Consider the following 21,646-nt stretch of genomic DNA (forward strand, 5'->3'; position numbering starts at 1 on the left):
ATTTTTTCAGTAATTTGAACTAAAATGGCTAATTATTAAGGTAATGAATTCTGACACAATCAACAGTAATTTTCGTTTCAATCAGCTGTGTTCTGACACTCTGACGTTTATCGGTCGACGGTCTTACTTTAATTCGAGTCATCAGGGTAAACTCGATCCATGCGAAAGTCATGTCAGTTCGAGTTAACGAAGAGTTCCAGTTAGCTGATAGTAAATAACTGGAAAAATTTGGTTAAACCCAGGAAAAATTGAATTCTGTTAGAGTTAGCGATTCGAGTTAACTTACAATGATGCGACAAGAAATTAAAAGCTAACAGTAATTAGCGGCACTCTGACAATCCCACAAAGCCATATTTGACTTACGTTATCTATTTTTATCAATTCGGTATGTATGGTCTGCATAGGAAATATTTAACAGGATATTTATTGAAAATGGCACCCGTTTAGCCTCTTAAATTACTATGTTATAACCACATTTGGATAAATATGTAGTTTTATGCATAAAATTTAATTTTTGTAGTGTAGAATTGCATTTCTTGATCACTAATTTTCTTTTTCCTGACCGTAACTGAATCAATTAGTGTTGGAACTAAAAGCATTTCCTTCCATTAAAGCAAACATCTGCATCCTTTCCAAAAAAAAAATATTAGCAGCACGCACCTATGTATGGCCTACAATTTAATCTTGCATAGGTTTCGCCAACTCTTGTGATGTTGAGAAACTGTAACCATCACTAAGAACGCTTTGCCGCCGATGATTCGCACGAAAAGTGACCATGACTTGCGAGCAGCATTATAAATATGATATGATCCACAAGCTGATTAAGAGCTTGAGCTATTAAAAACAGAACTCGTTTGAGATCCTTTCAATCTCTAAGAAATCCCACTGAAGTCTTTTGCAGAAATTTTTTGATAATGAAAAATCCTCCTACGTGTCCGTTATGGGTAAATTTCGACTATACTACTTCCTTTTCTTCGTCTGTTCTTGGTTCCGATATGCATAAAAGCCACTTGTCTGTTTTGGCTAGCTGGGTAATCTTTGCCAACTTTCACTGAAAATAAATATAAATTTTGGAAGTACATTTGGAACTCGATCCTCGGTTAATGAACAAGGCAGATGCTTTTCTCTGCAAAAATTGTAATTTGGTGTAAACAAAACTGCCTTTAATTTGTATTATTCCGTGAGCTTCCGTGTACTTCCGAGGAGGATATTAGCTGTCATTTTTGTGTACACAAAAATGTTTTTTTAGGTTAGTTAATGCCTTTTTTCCAATCATTACGTCCATTTGATGAATTTAAATTGGAGAAAGTATTGGTTTCGCTGGGAAACTTCGTTTTAGCAAAGAACTATTATCAATCAGTGCCAGATGAACAACCTGGATTTGACACCAAGAAGAAAGTTGACTACGGTAAAATAGCTTTGCTCCTCACAATGGATGTCACTTTGACTCTACCACCTCGCTCGAAATTTGTACTCATTTTGGAATCAAGTGTAGCCGTCATTTTCATGTTACTGTCACTGATTGGAAACTTTACAGTATGCTTGGCAATTTTTCGTAAAAGGCTTTTGAGAGCGGTACCGAACTATCTCCTGTTGAACCTGGCCACTGCAGACATTTTCAGTGCCGTTATCAGCTTCCCTCTGCTAGTCTCTGTCCTTATCAGTGGTAAGTGGATGTTTTCCAGAAGCGTTTGCCAAATCCAGGCTTTTCAAAGCTATGTCTCGTACTCTTGCAGTCTCTTGACTCTTACCGTTACTAGCATTACAAGATATTACGCAACTGTTCACCCAGTCAAACACAGAGGAGTATTTAAAGTGAAAAAAGTTTTAGTATTGATCTCTATCGTTTGGACCACATCATGTGCGTTTGCCGCGATGCCACTCCTCGGGTTGGGACGATATCAGTTTGAGGCTTTTTACGCTATCTGCATTCATGACCACAACGCCAGTTCATCGTACAACATGTTTTCGTTCACCTTTTTGATAGTGAACTCAACAGTAATTGTGACTTGTTATTCAAGAATATTCAAAGCCATGAAAACAAGAAAGCGCAGAATCCATCATTTGTTTGCCCAAGGTTCGACATCGAGGCAGTTGGAGATGATAAACGCGCAAGAAGCAAAACTGACCAACACAATCTTCATCGTGATATGTCTATTTACTCTATGCTATATTCCAACAATAGTGCTAGGATTTTTAATGTTTTTGACCGTGAATGTTCCGCGCTTTGCCCGAATGCTGTCAACATTTTCAGTGGGATTCACATCCGTGGTAAATCCAGTTATCTATTGGGTGCGCAGTAAAGCTTTTCGCGAAGCTCTTGTCGGGATTTTTAGAAAAAATAGTTTCGAGAGAAATTCACTTCGAATCGACGTGGGCGAGCTTACTAGATGTTCCAATCCAGTAGAGCTTGTTAATGTTTCAAGAGGAGATGATGGAACCGTGAAGAAAAGGAAAACTACAATTACTTCACCAGAGGTTATCGCACATGTCTGATTAAGCTATCCATACGGAGCCAAACGAACATAACATTTTTAAATTGATGGACAGGCCATCATTAAACGGGTATTTTGGTATTAAGGCAAAGCAAAGTGATGAAAAGCACTACAAAAACAAAAAAATATATTACACAATAAATTCAGTTAAATGTCAGAACGGATCGTCCCTGTCGAAGGCTAGATGAAACCATAACGAAACATAAATATGGAGAGGGCTGCCACTTGACAATGCTCTGGTTGCACCTGTCTAAATAACAGTTTTGATGGGTATAGAAAATATATTCAGAAATTGTAATGTATAGAATTGCCTATAGATGAGCTCGAAATGACTTTAAATTTTCAGTGTTCAATTTATTCAACTCTTAAATTGTTTTCATATTGGAAATATTACTGAAACTATTTTTCATGTTTTTTTTTTGGTGCTACTTGTACCTATTGCGGTCTTTTGGCCAAAAGCAGTCACTACCATGGAGACCTTACAACGTTTTGTTCTGCCGCCAAGAAGCGGAAACGAATGACTGACTATGCTCTTTCATTTTCTTGTTGTTGTTATTGTTTTTTCTTCCTAGTCGCTCACTATTAAAAATTATTTTCCAGTTCCAATTTTACCGACAAAATGCGTTGAGAGTAAACGGTCTAATAAAGTCAAGAGTCTACAGAAGTATACCGACATAAAAAGCGACCTTGACAAAAATTGAAGAAAATATGAAATACTTATAACTTTCTACAGACTTTTACTAATGAACTGCATTTCATAATCCTTGAGCTCAGTGCCATTCTTATTCATCAAACTAGAAACTAAACAGAAGTGTTTAATTTTAAAACACATGTTTACGTAACTAATGATCATCGGTAACTGAATGGGTGAGACAGATGGAAGTAAGAGGTTTTTTTTATTTCCATTTGATAAATGGGGTTTTTACATTCGCAGTTACGAATATATCACCTTTTTTAATGAAAATGGATGGAACTTTCGTTACTTATAATATTGAATTAGTTTTTCTGATCTGACAAGAGCTAAGTGGTTCCTGTTTATGTGCATCTCTTTTTAATATTCCATTCATTGAAGATTTTCAATGAAATACTTTTCGAACTTGTCTTTCACTCTCATCTAGATGCTTTCATGGGCTGATGAATTGAACTCATTTATTCCAATTTATATCACATATGTATAATTTTCATTCATTTTCAGCACAATATCTTTTTATTACCTTTTGAAAAGGTCTCTTGAGAGGGTCTTATGGATCCTGAAAGAGCAGTGATGTTAAAATTTAAATCGTTGAACTGCATATGCACGTCAACAGTTTTCCAGCAGAATACTAGTACTTTTCAAGAAACACAAAACGTTTTGAAGCAAAAGTGGAAAAAGGAGTTCAATTTAATTCAAAGACAAACGAAAAACTAAAATTGTGCAAACTTAAGTTTTTCCTTGCCAGATGGGTCAATTTAATGAGGATTTGTATGTGAGTCATCTTTTAATTACGTTCCCCGTTATGTCGGTTCTGTTAACATGGGATCTCCACAGGCCAAATGATCAAAACGAGTCCAGCAAAGTTTTTTCACTCATCACTTTAACTATAAAATGATAAGATTCAAAGGTCTAAAATATTCGACAGTCCGAACCAGGCCTTAAGACTATAATACACCTAGGTAATGATCAGCAGATAGACTGCTTACTGAAATTCCTTGAAATCAAAAATGAACCAAATACTATCAATGAACTTCCCACATTAACGAAAAACAGGTACCACTACAATTGAAAGAACCTTTTACTGCTTATCAGTGTGAGGTGGCTGTTGGATGCAATACTTATTTTGGATTATAATTGACCATTTTTAATTTGAGAAAAGGCCGCCAAGGCAAGATACTATCATTTTTTTTTTCTATGATTCAAATAAAGGAGGAGAATTCCACAAAATAGGCATCTAACATGTCTATTAACCTTTAAGACTTGGAAACAAGAAAAAATGATGACGATTTATGACTCAAAAACGCACAAGAACACGAGATAACACTTATGATATCTTAAAAGTAGTACAGAAGATATGCACCATGTTTTGAACTAAAACATCGACTATCAAAGCCACCTTCATCTCTTTCTGTACGAGCGACATAAATTCCGCTTTAATCATCTCAACGACTGTTTCTCATCTTTTTGCCCTACTTTCGATTCTCATATATTTGTCACGGATTAAAGCCATAACTCTTACGATTCCAACAATTCTTAGAAAATGGCGATGTGAAACGCATTTAACAAATACATAGCCATAGCTCCTTTAAGCAACATAATACCCATCGAAAAAGAACAAATTTTTGCATTTTCATTAACCTAAAGCCCCTTATTAGATAGCTTGAAGAATTACCAAAGATTACTGGAGTGACACTCAACAACACGTCACGCCATCATGTCACGTAACACTCCCTTGCCAGAGCACACCGCTGCGTGATCATTGCGACAAAGATCACATCCTTATGTAGACTACAACCGTTCGCTTTTACATTCCCTCAAAGTTCATTGCATCTTGAACAGGCAATGAGTTAAATAAGCTAAATTAAAGCTGTTAACTCGTTATGAGTTCCCAGGTGATATAATTCCGTTTTAAAATTCACTTGACTCACTGGAACTTAACTTAGGTACCAATTTATTCGTGAGACATCCATACGTATATGCTGCAGTTCACACTGGTTGCGCTATCGTTTTAGAGTTTACTCTCGGGTGCAAATGCATACTTGTCATAGTGTGGACGCAAATTAATCATGTATGGAGCTGTGACCCTCGGTTCAACAAAACGGATGTTCTCCGTGGGAATAACTTCACCACCATCTGCTTCTTCTTCAGCTTTACGACACTAAAACAGATAAGTATAATTTGTTATGTCACACTAAAAGCCACTTCGCAATCATAATTTATCGCGGGAGGGGGGGGAGTGGGGTGGGATATGGAGGATTGTGGGGGATCAGTCGTAGTCGCCAAAAGAACCTAAAAGGGAAACTATAGAAAATGGACTGCCAATTAACCGCCATCATTTGGGGGGAGGGGGGGGGGGGGTAGAGAATCATGAGAGTATTACAGAGCCTTATGGAAGAATCGTAACACAGACAAAATCCTTCGACTCCATTCCACTTCTTCCCCCCTTCCCCCCTTCCCACCGGCAATAAATAATGATCAGTCATTAAACCGGGCAGAACACTGTGTTTATATTATCCAATTTGATGGAAAGGATTGGAAAATATTAGAATGAGAACAGACTTTGCTAGCTTTATTAGCTTGCCCTTTACATTTTAAAGCTGGCCACCAGTTTTAGGGTGCAACGATAGCAAAATTCAGTCTAATTAACCGTTAGAGCACTCTTCGGTTGAGTGTCGTAAAACCAATACCAAAGTAATTACGAAGGCCGATCAGAAGAAAGAAAAATACCTTTAAGAGCCAATGAGAACTCAAAGTAAAGCCGACAAGACTCGCGGAGGGACTGAGGTGACTGGGTCGAGATTGGTTTTACTTTAGAATCATATTGGTTGGGAGAGTGGCGCGAGCTTTCTGGACCAATCACAGGGCGAAGTGAAGCAAAAACGAAGCAATTCTGGACTACTTTCGACACTCGATTGAAAATTGCTCTCTGCTCTAAATACAAAAACGGACGAACCATTAACAGAACAGGGAAGCAAATTAAATCGAAACTAACTAATCCCAACCAACAGACGCAAACATTAAATGTGTTAATCACTATAAAACGGTCACTGGTAAATGGAATCTAAAGGAGGGGGGATCACATGGCATAGTTTTCAGGGGAACGAAACGGGTATTAGTCGTCGAAAGTCACTTGTACAAAGGGAGACAATGTAAAATTGACCGCCAATTAACTGCCGCGAGAGGGGAGGGGAGGGGAACATAAGAATTTTAGAAAACCTTGGGAAAGGGGGGATTCAGGTAAATCGTATCATCACACGACCCCAAAATCCTCTAATAACCCCCCCTTTTTTCCAGGCGGTAAATAATGTTTGATAACGGACAGAGCTCACGTACATGTAAATTCCTAAATCTTCATCAATTCCTCTAATCCTTTCCAAACAACTTTCTCCAGCCAGAAGTTTGAGGCGTATTCTGACGCATGGGTTTAAGTACCCTGTCACCCTGTAACAAAACCACTCCCACACGCACGCGGGTGTTGTTAGGGTCATCCGATGGTTCCTTCGACTCCCGTCTCAAGCGGTGTCTTATGGCTCGCTATAAAGGAAATGAATTTCAAAAAGCTAGGAATCAAACAACTCGCAAAGGGCCCAAACAATTTTTCCTGTCAAATGTTGCTTGAAATACAATTTCTTTGGGTTCGCCTTGCCTCCGCCGATACTAAATCGCACTCTAGAGATGCAATGTTGAAAAATGTCCACAAAATTCTCATCATAGATCTTCTCGTAAAGAGAGACATCTATGTAAAAAGTGTTACAAAGATAAATTCGAAAAGCATTATTTTTAATTGCGAGCTTTCTTTTGATTTCTGTATCATGAAATTCATTTCCCCCTCCATGCAGGTGCAGTTGAATTTGTTTTCTTTCGTAAGATCATGACTTCGTTTTCAAACAACATCAGCAGGTAAATCTAACAATAACCTTCCATATCATTTTAAAGACCTTCATCTCCAGAGGAAACTGACGTCCGCTAAAACAATCAAAATAACGTCCAGGGCCCAGTCGTATGAGGGGCGGATAACGCTATCCAATGAATAGGTGATAGTAAAACGTTTTGCGGTATCCACCACCAGATTTAGACGATTTTTCCAATAAATAGCGTTATCCAACCTTCGAACAACCGGGGCCAGATTAATTAAAGGAGCATTGTCTCAATAGTAATAACAATACAGTCTCAGTGCTTTTTCTTTTTGCAAATTACTGGGTAAACCTCAAATTTAGTGAGATTGTAAAAATCAGGAGGGAAAAATTAGATCAAAAGAAAACTAAAACTAGTACGAAGATTACCAAAGTTTTAGAGGTTTTATCATTCATCACGAGCGTGGTACAATGAATATGATTCGAGAATTCAAACACCTATCGTCCTTTGTCAATTAGGACAGGATCAAAACGACTTTTCAAAAAAATTGAATGTAAACACTCGCTCAACAACAAACGCTTTCTAACTACTTTTTTTAATAATCTATTTGAGATTCTTTACCTGTCAGACCAAAACGCTGTAATTTTTTAAGAAGAAAAATTCCGGTAAAGCTAATTTACCCATTCCCTACAACAAGTACTAGAAAAAGGAAAAAAAAACAAAGTTTTATCTTACCTTCCCATTTGTCAAGAGATCCACCAGCTTCCTGCAGCGTATCTCAATAATGACAAGCACGATAGAGATCACCACACCACCCAGCAGAATAATAAAAACACCGGCCAAGTTGTTAACGTCAAGGCTCTGCGTGTTGCCAGTTTTGGACTTTGAAGGCGGTGGACACTGGCTCCTATCATCCCACCACTTTTTACGAGTCCTCTCAATAATGTTCCTCTCCCGCAGCTGCAAATGAAGGGAAGAACCATACGATGTCAACCGCGCATTTAATCGGGGTTTTTCCTCTCCATTACTTAGCCTGAGTAGGATTCCATGTTCAAATACTCTCCGTCTATTTTAATTTTGTTCGTTTTGTTTTTTTCGTCAAACTCAAGAAGGCTTAACGGACCAGTCATCACTTATTAGGGAGGGGGGGGGGGGGAAGAGCTCGTCAACAACAAAGTATAAAAGGAGAAATATAGTAATTGACTGTCAATGACGGGGATCATTACAATAATGCAGAGCCGAAGGAGAATCAGGTAAGTTTAATTGCGAAACAACCGAAAGCCTCGGACACCCTCACCCCTCCCCCCGACAGTAAAAAATCTCTCTCGCTTATTTCATAACACCTACGTTCAAAATTCCAACTGTAATTCTGTTAGTGTATGGCGAGTTTCGCTGAAGTCCAATCCCATAGCTCTTGGTTTGAATCAGATTTTTTAACAGTCTTGTATTGCAAGGTTTCTGTTGGTTGTAGTACTCCAGGTACGGGTATTCCGTTATGTAAGCGTATTGTTCGGTCCTCGCTTTTTCCACTCCAGCTTTGGTCCCATCAACAAAGGTCTTATATTCTCTCATGTGAGAGAACATTTTTCTGTACAGCGAATCCTCTGAATTCTCAAAGAACGTCATCACTGAACCCCCGTCCATAACACCATATTTTATTTTGTTTTGGTTCGCCAGAGCCTCCAACGAATTAATTGTATCAGCAGTACGTTTGACTAAGGAGGAAAATCATTTACATGAACTGTAATGAATTCTTGCTTCAACACTTTACACCCTAACATCATTACTGTGCTCTATACATTTCCTAAAGTGCTGACGAGGAGAGTTTGTTTAACAATCAAGAGCTTCATAAGTTGATGATTATTTCTTTTATTCTGTGGCCTTGATGTTTGATTCAGAGGTGACAATGCACAGAAAAATTAGAAGCATGTCACCCCTTAGGGTCAAGCGGTGATTTAACAACTAAACAATGACATGTATACACTGTAAGTGGTCATGACAACCAGTACTTGACATAGTCTTGCATACAGATACTCCGCATCTAAGTTCTAATGACTGAGAGGGTATCCTTTTTATGTACATTGTACCACAGACAAAATTACTGCATCCCTTTACATGCTGTTATCAAGAACGGAAAGGCAAAATAAGCGTCCTGGCTAATAACAGAGAGATGCTTTTAAAACATCCCCTTTGGTGTACTTCTTCCGGCGGAATTCCCCCATAAACACCACAAACTCAAGTAGGTAAGATTTATTTGGAGTTGGCTACGAAAAGTAATACTTACTCGTGAAGAATGCTGCCAGATTTGCCGTATATGTAGATATCAAGATCAAGATAAAGAACCAGAACGTAGAGGCTAACAAACGACCAGAAGGCGCCAGAGGGGTGCTATCTGGACCCTGCTGTAAAACGGAAGCTGTAGCAAACCACAGACTGTTCAAGAGGTTAAACTCATTTCCAGGCTCTTCGTCAGATTCAAGAGCGCGAGCACGGTAACCAAATGGGCTCAAATAGTCCATGACACACATCATTCCAGTGATAAACAAAACCTTAAAAAATAAGGTGGCGGAGAAACGTTTTTCCTCTTACAGATCCCTACTTCACAAAGAGGGCATATCCCCCCCACCACCATCCCACCTCAGATCCTGTCTCAAAACACAAAGTGGGAAAGCCGGGTGTGCGAGGGCTGAATATGGTCGTTGTCCGAAGTGACAACTGGGAGTCATTCACTTGCGGAATGTTTTTCAAGTAGTAATGGCCTAGCTCACCGCAGAATCTTTGTAGTTCAGCGGTGGAGAATCGGTGCGTGGAATCCGAAGGCTTGAGGTTCGATTCTTGTTAGGGACCGGGGTTTTTCCCTCCGTTGCACGTTCGTGACAAGCCGAAAACACATCTACCTCTAAGAACTTCAGACTGTTGGGAATGATGATGGTGGGTTAAATTTCTGATCTCTCTCTCTGTAAATGTCGGTAGCCTCCCACGTGCACTGTATTAATTTTTACCGTAATGATTCGATTCAGCGCTTATTTACCTATGGTACCTCGAGGGAGGGCGCTTAATCGAGACAGGGCACTTATTTCTTTTTTGAGAAACAGCAGAATGCGAAACAAAGCTTTGATGCCAAGCAATTGTCGCAAAATTTTAAAACAGGATCTTTCGTTTAAAAGAACTGTACCCTCACGGCGACATAACAGCAGAGAGACTGAGACAAAGATCACTTTTTTTTTATGGGGCTTAAAGTGAGCAATTAAAGAAAGATGAACCAAGGTTGATCTCAACGAAAATGTACTCTAACGGTGCTATAACTCAAACGGAATAGGAGCACTTATTAGTATAGGGGCACTCATCAACCAAAACAAATTCGATGGGGAAGGCGCATATTAGACAGGGGGCGCTTATTCGAACGAGGGCGCTTATTCGAACGAGGGCGCTTACTCAATAGGGAAGCTTATTAGAATAGGAGCGCTTGTTAACAAAAACACATTCTATGGGGGGAAGGGTGCTTATTAGAGAGGGAGCGCTTATTGGAAGGAGGGTGCTATATAGTATCATTACGGTAATTCCCTTTGATCCATAAAGCCCAATCACAAGCCTTATACATGTATGCACAATGTATGCTTCAATAAATCAAGTACGTTCACCTACCACACCAATGGTGGACAGCCACACTTGACCAGTAAATGGTTGGAGAAAAGCAAAGTTGTTGATGGCTGGCTCATTTGCTTTCTGCATAATAAGACTCAAACTGAAGTCCATGAAGGGCTTACTAAAGTCAATGTCCTGCTCGCGTTGGGCAGTTATCGTTATAGGTGCAAGTGCCATATCCTTTTCCTGACAGGAAACATTAAAACAAAAATCCATATATCAAATACAACACCAAGCATTCATCAAATTTCCATACAGGATACACCCAGTACTGTATTTACCAAATTGAACACCACCCACGAATCAGTTGGCCCTTTTGTTACAGTAAATAGTATAATTGTGGATTGTGCAGTTTACATACAGAAAGATGCAGACATGCTATTGGTGGAAACATGGTTAAGTGAAAACACAAGAATAAATTAGTTGAATGAAAAGCATTTGTTGATGTTGTAGGGATTAAGTATGCCAATTTGAAAGATAAAGTTTTGCCCCACAGTTTTGTAGTTTTCCAAACTTTCTAGATGTTGGAAGAGACCACTGCAGACTACCATATGTTAGCACAAAGAACCATTACTCATTTGCTCTGAGTAAGGGCTAATGCTCAAAAAGTCAGCTTTAGGAACTCTTCACTATGGCCAATTTACATTATCAACTCAGTTTGTAAAACCAAAGTATCTTATGCTACTCATGGATGAGGAGAGGCCATGATAAATGTACAAGACACTGACAATTTCACAACTCAGCCACTAAAATGGATGGAGCCCTTCCAAGTTAAGTCCAGCATACTAGCTAATATAGTCAGAAAAAAAATTTAAATGACATGTGTACACTTTTGTGTAACTCTTCACCTGATTTTTCAGTTCCTCAATCACATTTGCATACTTTCTGTCAGGTCTCAAATAGATATCATAATCAAACTGAGCTTCTTTAGACAGTTCGTCAATCACATCAATGAGGAATCCTTGAAGATCTCCTTTGGAAACTTTTCCAGCTAGATCCACAAGTTTGGAAGATTTATTTACTTTTTCCACAAATGGTGGCTCCTGTAGGGTAAGGTCAAACATTTCATCAGTTTATACCCTATCAGAGCTGTCACATCAAATACTCATCAAATCCTGTGCAGTGCTTTTCATCCAAGAGAATAAGATTTACTAGCAGCAATGGAATATTCATTACTGATTTAATTATCTGAGGAGTTTGGGATGAATTTCACCAAACATTCACTCCTCAGGAGAGCAAAGATCTTGAGGTGTTGGATTTCATGTATTTCATTTGGGCTATTTTCCACTAATCTCTTCAAATACCATTGACAGAAATTGTTGAGAACTAAAAGGTGGAATTATAGACAGCTTTGAAATAATATATGGGTTATGACAGAGACAAATTAACCCTTTTACTCCAAGATCCCATTAGTAGTTCTCCTTACTGTCTGTCATAAAATTGTTATTATGTTAGTTCCAAGAATTTGCTATTGGATCAACTACCAGGTAATAATCCTTTAATTTACATCTTTCTTTATTCTTGTCATTTGTTTGCTTGATATTGTACAGAAAAATTCTGTGTTGGTCAGTTATAGGAGTTAAAGGGTTAAAAAAAGACAGTTTTAAATAGTATTAAACATTAAATCGTGCTATAAAATACATAGGTCATAAGTAACTAGCGATATTCTCTTTCAATCACTGATGGTATCTTTCTACAATAAAAATAAATTGCAATTTTTCTATCATGATTATAGTTGGAAACTCTGAAAAATTAATCACATCTAACATGTAACCACAGAAGAATCCAACACCAAGTGTCACTAAATAAGTTCTTCTTCACATTATCTTCTTTATCCTTGTAAAGCATAAGAGTTAGGAACAACATGGGAAGACCCTTCACTCATAAACTGTATCATCCAAATGGTAACCTGTTCACAGCCGCCCCCCCCCCTTCCACCCTCCAAGAAAAATTTATCTTTTGGAGGGTACATGAAGGTGGCCACTGTACACAGGCTACAAATGGTTGGGTAGCAAAACATTGTATTCTCACCAGCACTGTGGTAATATTTAGTTTTGGTAGCTTTGGTGTAAGGCCAATGGTTGTGAGTTCTGGATCGTAATTATGGCATTTCACAGACTCATAAAAACATCCGATCCACTTAGGCTCTTCACTACTCCGAGGCAAAACATTGCGTCCATTGTTTCCCAGTTCTGGTTTCCATGAACCAATCTAAAGTATAAGTTAAAATATTAAAATCATAAATGATAAGTAAGTTACATCTCACAAATTCAGCTTGTAATCCTAGTGCTCATGCATCCTGTCAACTATTTTATTATATCTCCCTGTTAGTATGTGCACTATGATCAATTTAGCTGGCCCTATTTCACTGTGTGGCCAGCTAAATTCATAAGTTTGTTGGAATTTAAATACTCCCCCTCTATTTTAACTGAGAGATATAATAAATATCTTATTAATCTCATTTTAAGGGTCTGTGCAATAAGTTATGCAACCTCCTTCATTCCATTCTGATCTATGGACAGTGCATTTCATACCTGGGCTATAAATCCAGGGGGGGAAACTTGGTCTGTAACTTAAAGTTCGGACCTCAAACTCAGTTGATTGGGGGTATACAAACGAAAATTAGGTTACATCTCAAAAATCAAGCATATGATCCAGCTGATCATCCTGCCAATTCTTATCCCCCATTCCACAGCAAGAGCACACTAGGTTTTGTTTCTCCCCTTAGATGGTATGCGTGTTTACCAGATCATCCCACCCCTTCATTTTATACTCATACCTACAAAGATACACATTTAAATAAACCACCATGACGAAAAAAAAAACAGGGAAAATAACAGTCCCACAATTCAACAAAATCAATAACTACATGTGCGAAACTTTACCTTCTTTACTTCCTCCCGAAGAATATTCAAAATGTCCATGCCAGTTTTTATTTTCCGTTCCCCTGTACGTTTAAATGCTACAGTTCCTGTGAAGCCCTTAAAACTGACCTGGAAACACAGTCAAAGTCCAATTATTGTTACCAAAAAGTTTAAAAGTACCTAAGAACTAACTTTGTTTCATGTAATTTCGTCTGGCAAAGTTCACGTACCGTAAGCAAGGCGTATTCATAAAATCAACAAATGCTCGAAGCTGAGCTTGTTCAGGCATCCAGTCAATTTGGAGTCTGTACGTTCCTGTGTCCTTTTGTCTCCGGAAACCCGGACAAAAATGCGTCTCTAAATCTGTTTTCATTTAGGTTTGGGTGCTTTAAGGAGACGTTCACAAGCATTTTATGAAATCGTTTGGAAGGTGAAGTCTGAGGTAATGCAAAATTGAACCTTGGCCATTTGTTTCGTTGAACTACAAATATGATTTTCAACCAGTATCTTTGTGTCCCATTTTGATCTTAGCGATGCAAATATTCGGAATCTTTCAGCTCCTTCGCACAGTTAAACCGTAGAGGAAGTCGCCATGTTGGATTAAATTAGTAACCTGGCCTTACCTTCGGAAATTTTATATTGGACTTAACGCTAATTAAGATTTGGGAACAACGGATCGAAGACTACGGAGCGACTCAGCGAGAAAGAATGTACAGTGACAGGAGTCCTGACAGTGATAAAGCAGGGAATTGTTAAGTAACACTCTACCTTTTTGAAATCGTCTAGAATTGCCTGTGCCATTGAATCTTTCTTGCTTCGTAGAGGGCACTTCTGGTTGGGCGAGAATTCAATTGCCATATCTACCCTGGTCTTGTTTGACAAGAATATATTTAATCCTTTTACTACTACAGAAGCTGCATCATGCACCGCGGAGTACATTTCCTGCGCACAAAAAATAAAGATTATTTGCGATAGGTCATGGAGTCACACAAGCAGACCACAACGGTGTACGACAATAAGTGCGTTCTAAATTTTTTCAACGCTTTCTGCAAATGTCCCACCGAAACATGAATTTTCTGACATCTTCTTTCAATAAAAACAGCCCCTTCCTACACCCCCAAAAAATAAAAATGGATAGATAAATAAAAATATCAAAACCTCGCAAACAAAGTTGAGCAATTTGTTCATTTTGTTTTTTTTCTTACCAATGAGTAGTGGTTTGCTCCACGAGGCACAGTGACTTTATTTTTTGATATATGTTCTAATCTCTTCGCCGCTGTGGTGTTACCGAGATGAAGACTCAGTCCAACCAGACCGCGAATGGAGGGGTAAGTCTTGTTTGGACCTGCCACTTCCTATTGATACCAAATCCAGATTGAATTGATAAAGGACAAAAAGATTAGAGACGTTTCTTCCTCTCAACCACTAATTAATCAGTTAGATATAGAGTTTAAGGAATCAAAATATTCTTCACCACCCTTCAAGACCCTATGAAGAGGTGTTGCCAGTCACATTTGCACATTCTATGTCATAAAAACTGAAAATTCTATAGTCAGGCACCATGTTATTGTTTCACGGTGAGGATGCCTTAACAGTCTGAACGCATTTAATTATTTTACCATCGTAGAGAGTGTATACATCTCTACACCCGCGTTCTTTGATCAGTCCTACATTTCAATTTTAACATTTTTTGGCCCTATCAAATGTGGTGCATCCGAGAACGACCAAAGTATGTCTAAAGAGAAGATCTTTTGCAACTTAGGTGTAACTTAATGAGGAGCCAGCTTCCTTACATTACAACTGACAACTTCTTACAGAACTACTGACCTATTCCATTTCCCATAAATTGAGTGATTTAATAATGGGTCTGGCATCTCGAGCTACGTAATCAATGAAGCTTAAAATTCACATTGATTAAAGGGAAAGATACATTAAAAAAGTCAAGACAAGCGTTACCAGATCTGAGGCTATCCACTTCAAGTCTTTGTCATTGATTCCCACAAATAGTGCCTGTTTAAAATGATCAATTCGGTTAGAAATAGACCGCACAAAGAACTAACTACGGCCGCTAAATATAATTTTGGCTGCAAATGAAATTTTAAAACTTGACCGGGTGATTAGCCTGTAAACAAACTCTTCCCTGATAGCCTATTGCCTCACATAGCGCATTGATCAAAGTAATATTACGTTTTAAGTAATTAACTGAGTTCAGCAATCGCGTTTTCGCATCATCCTTGATAAGTGAGTGTAAATTTTGCTGGTGACGGATGACATTTTATTGCGTTACCTCGTTCATTATGGTTGCCAAGTCCTTCTGATCAGCAAATAGAACGACTTGTTTGATATGTGCCTTCAGTAAGGCTGTGAGAGCCTCTCTCACTTTGTACTGATTGTTTAGAGGAAGCTCTGGCATCATTTCTGCATTATACCTTGGCCACTTGCGAACCTTTGCAAAGAACAAAGACGCCTGCCTCGCTTTGCGAGCTGAAATTAAGTTAAGAAGCTCAAACATGTAAAACAGGCAAAAGTAACGTTGAAGAAACGTTCAGAAACAGTAAAAATTTGATCAGACAAAAATGAGACAACCCTTTTCCCCTTACGACCCCCTGGGAGTGTCTAACATCTAAAATCAGTCCTTGCAATATCACCCCTGAGTCAAACATGAAGGTCAAGGGAATAAAGGGAATGATCACCAACTAAAGAAGCTCTTGATTGTTGAACAACTTCTCCTTGTGAACACCTTAAGAATTGTCTGGAGAACAGTATGGAGAATATGCATACTGATGTGAGGGAGTAAAGGGTGAACAGATCAACGAACAAAATTATTTTCGTTCAAACAACTCGATCACCGGCGCCAGAATCACTTAATCATGTGAATGGCAAGTATCTAGATCAAAGAACAGTGACGGCAGCGTTTTTAAAAAGCGCCTTTATGAATAATTTTTTATCCACATTAAAACGCAAAGCCTTTGTTTTTTTGTTTTGTTTTGTTTTGTTTTTGTTTTGTTATTTATTTTTTTTATATATCCATCCGCTCTAAAAAGCGATTTCAGTCATAACCAATTTTATCCAAATCAGTTTGTATTTTCAATTATTTTCAAGGGGGTGATGAAGGACCAGTCATAATTTATCGGCAGGGGGTGGGTTGGGGTGGAGTTCGGAGGATTCTGTTTGTGTCACCATAAAATTTATCTGATCCTTCCATAAGGTTCTGTAATGTTCTTATGATCCCTCATTGGCACTTAGTTTGCCGTCATTTTTCTAGAGTCTCCCTTTACACATTGGCGACGATTAATGATAAATGACTGTTCTCCTACGAGTACTTATTCTTACCATCATAAACAACGGCTACTTTTGTGAATGAGTAGAACTTTATCATATCAAACAGAGCATCACAGACATCACGATACGACGGTCTCACTGATAACGCGTACTTGTGTGGCGTTTCTTCGTCAATGTTGTCTACTTTAACCAAAGGTCTTTGAAGAAGGGAGCTCAGAGCAAGAACGTTTTCGTTCTTACAATCAAGGTCAATGATAGCGTAGACAGAACTTAATTTCCTCGCCACATCTGTGGAAATAAATCATTTTGGCTTCAAGCAATAGTCTTAATTTTGATCAGCTAAAGTTAAGAACGTTCTGAAACTAACAGAAATGTAAGAATAAAAACACATTTTGCTATGAGCAGGCGCTGCCTTGCGTAAGCACTGCCCATAATAAAAAATATTTACCATGGAGCACAACGCCTGCATCAAATATTAGGAAAATTTAGACCACCGGAACTATGGCATGGCTTACCCATAGGGGCACCATTCTTCGCACCTCCCAAAACTGTTTTGGATATGGGGGGGGGGAGGGGGGGTGGGGGGAAGTTTTATGGTTTTATGGGGAATGCTTAGTGAAACCTTAACTCTGTTTAAAATCATTTGGACTAGATATTCGCCGCTGCTTTGAGATCGTTGGGCTCAAAAACCACCGATCCACCCATCAATCATATAGAAAAGAAGGGTACTCCTTCGGAATACATAAACTCTCAAACTTAATTGAAGGGATGAGATAAGGCTGCTTTCCTCAAATTCGGCCCATAAAGATTCTCCTTTACTTATCAAGGGAATCATTAATTATTACCTACCTTGAGAGAGGAGATCTTCACCATCAACGTTCAGTGGCACTAGTTGCAATATGAAAGTCTTTTTTAAGGTAAGCTCCCGTGGCTCGTGTGCCAAAAGGTATTCGAGTAACTTGAAAAGCCTTTCGGAGTTTTTGCTGTATAAGGCACCTGGAGAATAAAAGTGGTTTATTAGTTTTAGGAAGTGTACAGAGGAAGGGTACTTTTGGTTCCAAACCCTTCCCCTTCAATGTGAATGGTTTGATTTTTGGAGTGACAAGTGATTATTAAGCTGCATTGTCCAGCTAAGGGATTTCTATGTTCCTCCTTTAAGGTGTCATTTTGAGCAGCTTTTTTTTCTTTTTCATAATTGAGCGCGAAGAAGAAAGTATGATGTGCTCCATGGGTTGAAAGTGATTGTATGTTATTGTAATACGAAGCATCGTATCATAAACTGAGCGGACGTTTAATTTAGTAGGGTGGAATTTTCATATTTATCTTTGGATTCGTATTTACCCATACAAGTAAAAGACGACACAGCTCATGCTTGTATTAAAGGGGTAAAAAACTCCAGTCTGCCGAGCAGGCGTAATTCTTTCGCGTTTTTCAGTCAAACTGAGGCAAGCACGAGGCGAGCGCGCAATGCGAGTCACGTGCAAGGTGAGGAGCGCAATATTTTTTCGCGCTCCTCCTCTCACGTGTGACGCGCGTTTCGAGCTCACCTAGGGCTTGTCTCCGTTCGCCTGTAAGATGTAAAAACCTCTGGAAAATTACGCCGAATCCGGCTGTAGGCTGAAAAAATTGTGGTGCTGAGTCGGTGGGTGCTATTGCAAGATAATTTGAAATGATCATACTGACGTGGCCACCGCAAAGAGTTGACGTTTTGAGTTCTAGCCCTTTGTCAGAACGAAGGTGTAACATGAATATTTCGTCACTCTGCCGAACGGCTGACTCTCCAAACTTAAGCTTTAGAAACTCTTAACAGTGGACATGCCAGTATTAGCATACGACTTGAATATTTAAATACTCTTGAATACTCTGGACTTTGTATTGAATTAGAGAGGCTAAAGACAATGCAATCCACGCCTGATCAAAGACCCCTTTTAACCAAAAATTAAAATCACCTCACTATCATCTTTTACCATCTTTCTCTAATAATTTATTAATCACTTTTTTTCAACAGCGGTGAGGCTTGATTTCCTCAATTCTGAATTAGTCACGGTGATTGATGAGTTCTTCCCAGGAAAGGGAAGAGATTTCTCGCAATTTTTGCTAAAAGTGGAGCGTCTTTTCTCTAGATCGTGACTCTGTTTCACTCCAGAACATTGATATTCACACACGTTTCACTCCTGGCCTTTGAAATCCAAAACTTTTTTGTTACCATATAATTTTTTTTTTTTGCACATTTCTCTCATCATCTTCATATTCTGAATTTATCACCCGATTTAACTAAAAGAAACGTCGCGGTTGTAAATTTTACTTTGGCTTTGTCAATTGTAAAGTAATTAAGCTTCGCATCAGTTCCACATTCCAGTCTTGCTTAAATTCGCTGGAAAACCCAACTCGAATAAAATATCATCCTCATTCCTCTGTTACTAGTTTTGAGTTGAAAAGAAAAATGCGTCTATAAGCTCTTGTGATGCGCCTGGATACCAAACTAAGTTCAAGAAAACAACAGTCAGAATCCATACCCGTTTTCAGAACAAAACGCCATAATAACTAAACCTTTTGAGGTGATTAGTACTTAAATAGCCATAAAACTAGAGGAGTGTCTCGCTCGCCTCCCCGTTGTGTTATGTTCGTAGCTTAAATTTCCAAAAGACATAAAAAGGATTTAGAAAGAACTCAAACTATTGACTTAAATCAAGATTTTTAGGTGATCAAAAATGATGCAAATTGAGTAAGCAGCTCTCTGGGCTGTGGGTCCTTTCTCTCGGGTAAGGCCATGGCTTCATAACCGCAAGAGAATCTGCACGAAAATTTCAGCCTATCACTCTTTTCAGCTTTTAGTTTCTCCTGATGATTGATTTCACAAAATAATTTTCTTTAATTACTTTCTTCTCTCTTTTTGATGCTTGGCTCTTAAAAACAGGCAGAGTTATAAATTAAAAAGAAAAAAGAAACCACAGCGAATTAGCTTAAACTCTTTACTCCATTAATTCTACGACAAAGAAAAAAAAAATCTGAAAAGTGGCATGATAATCAGTCTTCGTAAGCATATTTTTTACTAAGAGATCACACGCCTTGTTTCTGTTGATCAGTTTTCACTGATCGGCAACTTCGAAATAACTTGAAAGCTCACAACAACAATTAAACGTGAAGTGTAAACACAACAAATATATATTCTTCAAATCCATATTTAAGGTTTATTAATAATGGCGTATTTTAGTGTGATTTACTCCAGTAGCTCTCCCAGATGACTTTGTAATTAAAAGTAATCATGAAGAATATGAAATCTACTGATGCTTTTCTTACCTATTTTGATATTCATAGGTGAAACTTGGTTCACCAACACCAGAAGTAGAAAGATGTGAAGAAGCCTTGATCTGACAACTCTGTACATGATGGACCTCCTACGATTTGCAGAATGCCGTAGACTGTAAAATTGGCTGAGCGTTTTAACCTCTTCTATAAAGTGACGTTCAGCGATCTTCACAAAGTCTCCCTTTTCGACTTAAAAAAGGGAACTGAAAGTTTCTTCTGAGAGAGTCAACTAATGATCGGTTCTTTACTGAAGCAAGCTTTTAAAGGTACGGTCTATCAAACGGTGTCTAGAACCATCTGTCTTAAAAGATTAAAATTTTGCGAACGTGTTTGCATAATAAGAAACGCGCTAAATTATGTATGACGAGCAATTTGTTTCATGCTAAATCAGGAAACAACTCTCATCTGCTTCTATAGATCTTCACAGACAATGGCGAGCAACGGTATGATTTTTGCGGGCGTTCACCTCACGTACATGCGATGACGAATCAGCTAGACATGAAATGCAAGCTATCGATAGAAATTTGAGTTGAAAAGACAAAAGCGAAGCAACCAAATTAACAGTCAAAACAGAATGCTCAAATCCATTAAGAGATGAAATACAGAAGTCCGAAAGTCATAGGGAAAGTGAACCTTTTGGTGATAACAAATAAAAAAAATTTCGTCGCATGTAAAATACTTGTGAAAGTGATGATTTTAATCACACAAAAATTGATAACAGACAAGCCATCTTAAAATAATCGAAAACTTTAACCACACAACAATAAGTTTAGCGCCCGTCTCTTTTTTCGGGACGAGTCGAGCTTGAAATATAATGACGCAAATTTGGTAAACGACTGAGTCTTATTTTAGATTTCTTATTGAACAATGTCCTGATTTAACTCATCAGTGTCATTAAAAGGATCAGTATTAATCCTTTATTTGCGTGCGATGCTCCCGCAAGTACATCACACGTACACTTCAGGAAGGCTAAACAAGAACCCTTGACGCGATCTTTTTAAGGTCGAATCCTTCTCCTCCCCTCTCATACCGCAAACAATGTTGAGTTTTGTGGATTTCAGACAATGGAGACTTAAAATCATGGAACACAACACAATATTAATTAAACCAAATGTTCCCCCATCTCTCCCAAACAACGTTGGTCAAATTTTTTTGGGATAATTAATGCGATTTCATCAAAATCGAATCCTAGTACGCTTACCCTCCTGTTGAGTTTTTTCGCTCTGTAAACTTTTCAAGGGCGTGGTGACACTGCATGAAATGTCGAATATAAGGAGGTGTAATGAAGCATTATACATTGTTGAAGGGGAAGAAGTTTCTCTTTATACAATGAATCAGATAAAAGTGGTCTTTTTAATTAATGTATTTAGAGAATTTTGATCGTGCTACAATGAAATTTATTTGATACTGTTCTCATGAGGTTTTTTAATAGTATTCAGTTTTCTATAGTCCCCCATTTATACTCTGTAAGCGACGACTGATACCCCTCCCCCCCTGTTCTA

The 21,646-nt window shown here is 38.4% G+C and overlaps 2 protein-coding genes across 3 annotated transcripts; one reads left to right on the top strand and one right to left on the bottom strand.

Moving 5' to 3' along the window:
• Positions 1-470: 470 nt before the first annotated feature.
• LOC131791608 (melatonin receptor type 1A-like) lies at positions 471-3,060 on the top strand. The gene has a single exon (XM_059108954.2). It carries the CDS (start codon positions 1,258-1,260, stop codon positions 2,494-2,496), a length of 1,239 nt encoding a protein of 412 aa, XP_058964937.2. The 5' UTR covers positions 471-1,257; the 3' UTR covers positions 2,497-3,060.
• A 384-nt stretch (positions 3,061-3,444) lies between these two features.
• On the bottom strand, positions 3,445-20,420 carry LOC131791589 (glutamate receptor ionotropic, kainate 2). 2 transcript variants are annotated; one of them, XM_059108936.2, is made up of 16 exons: positions 20,136-20,420; positions 17,685-17,831; positions 16,887-17,123; positions 15,841-16,037; positions 15,510-15,563; positions 14,759-14,908; positions 14,322-14,495; positions 13,575-13,682; positions 12,721-12,900; positions 11,538-11,732; positions 10,690-10,875; positions 9,329-9,593; positions 8,392-8,759; positions 7,780-8,004; positions 6,523-6,723; positions 5,208-5,347 (listed from the first exon to the last, which is right to left on the bottom strand). In XM_059108936.2, the coding sequence occupies exons 1-15, from the start codon at positions 20,221-20,223 to the stop codon at positions 6,553-6,555; spliced, it is 2,745 nt and encodes a 914-aa protein (XP_058964919.2). In that variant the 5' UTR covers positions 20,224-20,420; the 3' UTR covers positions 5,208-5,347; positions 6,523-6,552. The 2 variants fall into 2 exon arrangements, with proteins under 2 accessions (XP_066018339.1, XP_058964919.2); XM_066162242.1 differs by lacking the exon at positions 6,523-6,723 and having other exon boundaries at positions 3,445-5,347.
• Positions 20,421-21,646: the final 1,226 nt, after the last annotated feature.

Source organism: Pocillopora verrucosa, chromosome 2 (genome assembly GCF_036669915.1).
Source record: "Pocillopora verrucosa isolate sample1 chromosome 2, ASM3666991v2, whole genome shotgun sequence".
NCBI classification, from domain to species: domain Eukaryota; kingdom Metazoa; phylum Cnidaria; class Anthozoa; order Scleractinia; family Pocilloporidae; genus Pocillopora; species Pocillopora verrucosa.

Bases quoted from the DNA above. Each gene is read 5' to 3' on its own strand.
- LOC131791608 (XM_059108954.2), top strand. From the start codon at position 1,258: ATGCCTTTTTTCCAATCATTACGTCCATTTGATGAATTTAAATTGGAG.
- LOC131791589 (XM_059108936.2), bottom strand. From the start codon at position 20,223: ATGTACAGAGTTGTCAGATCAAGGCTTCTTCACATCTTTCTACTTCTG. The intron at 14,909-15,509 runs GTAACGCTTGTC...TGGTATCAATAG, and splicing joins AGTGGATAGCCTCAGATCTG to GAAGTGGCAGGTCCAAACAA. The intron at 8,760-9,328 runs GTAAGTATTACT...TTTCCTCCTTAG, and splicing joins TCTGGCAGCATTCTTCACGA to TCAAACGTACTGCTGATACA.